Genomic DNA, 4015 nt, shown 5'->3' on the forward strand with positions numbered 1-4015 from the left:
TCCCACTGGGATCCATTCCCTGGCTCCTGTCATTCCAGGCCCTGATCGCCAGTCCCTCTCCCGCTCTCCTGGAGCCACTTCATGGCTCTGGAATGTTCTCCAAGCTCTCCCGGGATCCTTCCCTTCTCCAGCCTGGCCATTCCCAGCTCTCCCAGCCTGGATCCATCCCCTGCCATTGGATCCATCCCCAGCCCAACTCCTCCCTGGGAAGGAGTTCAGGGAACAAGGGGGTTCCCTGGGAATCTCAGCACGCAGGGCAGGGTCTCCCTTCCCCTTTCCTGCCTTCTCCATCCCCACATTCCATAAAAACCCCTCTGAATGGATCCTTTATCGTGGAATCCTGGAATGATTTGGATGGGAAGGGATTTTAAGGATCATCCCATTCCATGTTCTGGGTCACCTTCCACTATCCCAGGCTGCTCCAGCCTGGCCTTGAACGCTCCCAGGGATCCAGGGGCAGCCACAACTTCTCTGGGAATTCCAGTCCAGCCCCTCCCCACCCTCCCAGCCAGGAATCCCTTCCCAAATCCCACCCAAATCTCCCCTTTCCCACTGGGATCCATTCCCTGTGTCCTGTCCCTCCAGCCCTTGTCCCCAGTCCCTCTCCACCTCTCCTGGAGCCCCTTTAGCCTCTGGAAGGGGTTCCAAGACCCCAAACCAACCATTCCCATTCCGAAACTGAACTTTGGGAATTTTCCCCTCATTTCTGCAGATCTGAACCCCAAACTTTGACTCATTGCCAAAAAAACCCCCACCCTCCAACAGATCTCTCGGCTCTTCTTCCCAGTCGCTTCCACGAGTTGGAGCCGGGAATGTCCTAAAGAGCATCCTGGGAATTCTGGGCTGGACTCTGCTGCCACATTCCCTAAGGTGGTTTTTAGGAGAGCTAATTAAGCCACTTGGCTTAATTAAGAGGCAAAGTCTTCCTTGAACCTTGTGGGACATTCCTGAGAAGGCGGGGACGAGGACACGGATACAGGTGGTGACGTCACAGCGGGAGAAGGCCACGCCCACCCCTTTCCCCCATGCTCCAGGCGATTCCCGGGTGGAATTTGCCAGCTGGAATCTCTTTACCTGTTATTCCCCATGGCTCCTTGCTGCCAGCCCTTCACGTCGGGGGACTGGTATCCGGGTGCCGGCGGCGCCGGCGGCAGCATCGGGCTCTGGGCCGGCGGGATTTGGGGGGACACCAGGGGGCTGCCGGGGCTCAGCGCCGGCGCGAAGGACTCGCTCTGCTGGGCCAGCCCTGCGGGCACAACCAGGGCTCAGGAGGGAGCCTAATTCCCTACTCCCACAGCTCCCGCTTCCCAACGGAGCCCAATTCCCGCTTGCCAACAGCCCCCGATTCCCAGGATTTGGCACACGCGGGTTTGGTGGCTCTGGGGGGTCTTCGTGACCTCAAAGGTTGTCTTGGTCCAACTCCGACACCTCCCGCTGTCCCACGGGGCTCCAACCCGGCCTTGGACACTCCCAGGGATCCAGGGGCAGCCACAGCTTCTCTGGGAATTCCAGACCAGCCCCTCAACACCCTCCCAGCCAGGAATCCCTTCCCAATCTCCCCCCCAAATCTCCCCTTTCCCACTGGGATCCATTCCCTGGGTCCTGTCATTCCAGGCCCTGATCCCAAATCCCTCTCCTGCTCTCCTGGAGCCCCTTCAGGCTCTGGAATGTTCTCCAAGCTCTCCCGGGATCCTTCCCTTCTCCAGCCTGGCCATTCCCAGCTCTCCCAACCTGGATCCATCCCCTGCCATTGGATCCATCCCCAGCCCAACTCCTCCCTGGGAAGGAGTTCCGGGAACAAGGGGGCTCCCTGGGAATCTCGGCACTTAGGGGAAGGTCTCCCTTCCCCTTTCCCGCCTTTTCCATCCCCACATTCCATAAAAATCCCTCTGAATGGATCCTTTATCAAAGAATCCTGGAATGGGTTGGATGGGAAGGGACCTTAAGGATCATCCCATTCCATGTTCAGGGACACCTCCCACTATCCCAGGATGCTCCAAGGGAATCCAACTCAGCCTTGGACACTTCCAAGGATGGGAAACCTTCCTCCAGGGAAGAGGAGGAACGAACAGCCTCCAAGTTCAATTCTCAAGAAAAAATTCGTGGAATTGTTTTCCTGAAGTCCCCTCATGTTTTTTTGGAGACTCAACCCCCAAACTCCTTGGGCTGTTTGGAGCAGGTAGATCCCAGCTCCGTGGGCTTTTGGAATGTTGGGAGATCTCAACTCCTTGGGCTGTTGGGCTGTTGGGAGATCCAAACTCCTTGGGCTTGTTGGGATTTTGGGAGAGCCTAACTCCTTGAGCTTGTTGGGATTTTGGGAGATCACAACTCCTTGGGCCTTTGGGATGTTGGGAGATCGGAGTTGGGAGATCCCAACTCCTTGGGCTGCTGGGAGATCCCAACTCCTTGGGCTTGTTGGGATTTTGGGAGATCCCAGCTCCTTGGGCTGTTGGGAGTTGAGATCCCAACTCCTTGGTCTGCTGGAAGATCCCAACTCCTTGGACTTGTTGGGATTTTGGGAGACCCCAAATTCCTTGGGCTGTTGGGAGTCGAGAGATCCCAACTCCTTGGTCTCCTGGAAGATCCCAACTCCTTGGGATGTTGGGAGTTGGGAGATTCCAACTCCTTGGGTTTGCTGGGATTTTGGGAGATCCCAGCTTCTTGGGTTGTTGGGAGATCCCAACTCCTTGGTCTCCTGGGAGATCCCAACTCCTTGGGCTGTTGGGAGTTGGGAGATCCCAACTCCTTGGTCTCCTGGGAACTCCCAACTCCTTGGGTTGTTGGGAACTCCCAACTCTTTGGACTGTTGGGAGCTCGCAACTCCTTGGGCTTGTTGGGATTTTGGGAGATCCCAACTCCTTGGGCTGTTGGGAGTTGGGATCTCCCAACTCTATGGACTGTGGCGACCCAAGCTGTGCCAACCAGCTCGGGATGAATCCGGAGCGACGCTCCGATGCCTCCGGTCTCCACATCCCCGGGGAACATCCCCTCCCATCCCAACATCATCCCAGCTCCACCCACCTGCTCCGGAATACTGAAAGACGTTCTGCTGCATCCCGGGCGCCACCATCCCGGCTCCGAACTGCGCTCCCACGGCACTCCCGCGGCGTCCGGCCAGCGCCGCCGCCGCCTCAGCACCGGAGAACGGTCCAGCGGCGCCGGCGGAGGGCGGGTTGCCGGCGCCAGCGCCGTAGCTGGGCACCGGATACGGGAACTGCTGGGGGGGGGCCTGTGGCAACCGGGTGGCTCCGAGGGGCACCGGAATTCCGGAGGCGTTGCCGAAGCTCTGCTGGCGCAGGAGGAGGGCGCGCTGCTGCATCAGCTGCCGCTGCCGGTGCTGTTGGCTGTAGAGCTCCCGCTGCCGCTGCGCCAACATCTGAGCGTTCAGAGGAGGCTGAGGGATGGAAGGATATTCCCAGGTTAGCGTTGGAATGTGGGAATCACTCCTGGTCTCATTACGTGTCTCGGGATTGGAGGGAAAGGTGGAAATCCCCCCAAATGGTGGGAATGGGGAAGAGCGTCTGGAGATGTTCAAGATGAGTTGGAGCATCACCCAAGGTGGGAAAACAGGATCTCAGTCACCTGGAAGTCACTGAGGGAAGGAGGGAGATTCCCAAATTATCACTGGCACTACATATTGTTCCCGGTTCTGTTACCCAGCTCGAGATTGGAGGGAAAGGGGGAAATGCCCCCAAATGGTGGGAATTGGGAAGAGCACCTGGAGATGTTTAAGATGAGGAACTCCAAGAGTTGGAGCGTGTCCCAGGGTGGAAAAACAGGATCTCAGTCACTAAGGGAAGGAGGGAGATTCCCAAATTACCACTGGCACCCGGAACGTTCCCAGTCCCATTACACGGCTCAGGATTGGAGGGAAAGGTGGAAATGTCCCAAAATGGTGGGAATTGGGAAGAGTGTCTGGAGACGTTCAAGATGAGGAGCTCCAGGAGTTGGAGCGTGTCCCAAGGTGGGGTAACAGTATCTCATTCACCTGGAAGTCACCGAGGGAAGGAGGGAG

The 4015-nt window shown here is 57.7% G+C and overlaps 1 protein-coding gene across 3 annotated transcripts in view; it reads right to left on the bottom strand.

The window, feature by feature from the left end:
- The window catches only part of LOC113941045 (nuclear receptor coactivator 1-like), a 6653-nt gene extending 2645 nt beyond the window's left edge, over window positions 1–4008 (bottom strand). For all 3 annotated transcript variants that reach the window (XM_027632211.1, XM_027632210.1, XM_027632209.1), the window contains exons 1-3: window positions 3830–4008; window positions 3022–3630; window positions 1075–1246 (exon numbers count right to left, since the gene is read on the bottom strand). In XM_027632211.1, the coding sequence (XP_027488012.1) occupies window positions 1075–1246; window positions 3022–3550 (701 nt within the window). In that variant the 5' untranslated portion in view covers window positions 3551–3630; window positions 3830–4008. The remainder of the gene's footprint in view (window positions 1–1074; window positions 1247–3021; window positions 3631–3829) is intronic.
- Window positions 4009–4015: the final 7 nt, after the last annotated feature.

The sequence above is a fragment of the Corapipo altera genome, unplaced genomic scaffold, assembly GCF_003945725.1.
Source record: "Corapipo altera isolate COAL_440 unplaced genomic scaffold, ASM394572v1 130008, whole genome shotgun sequence".
NCBI classification, from domain to species: Eukaryota; Metazoa; Chordata; class Aves; order Passeriformes; family Pipridae; genus Corapipo; species Corapipo altera.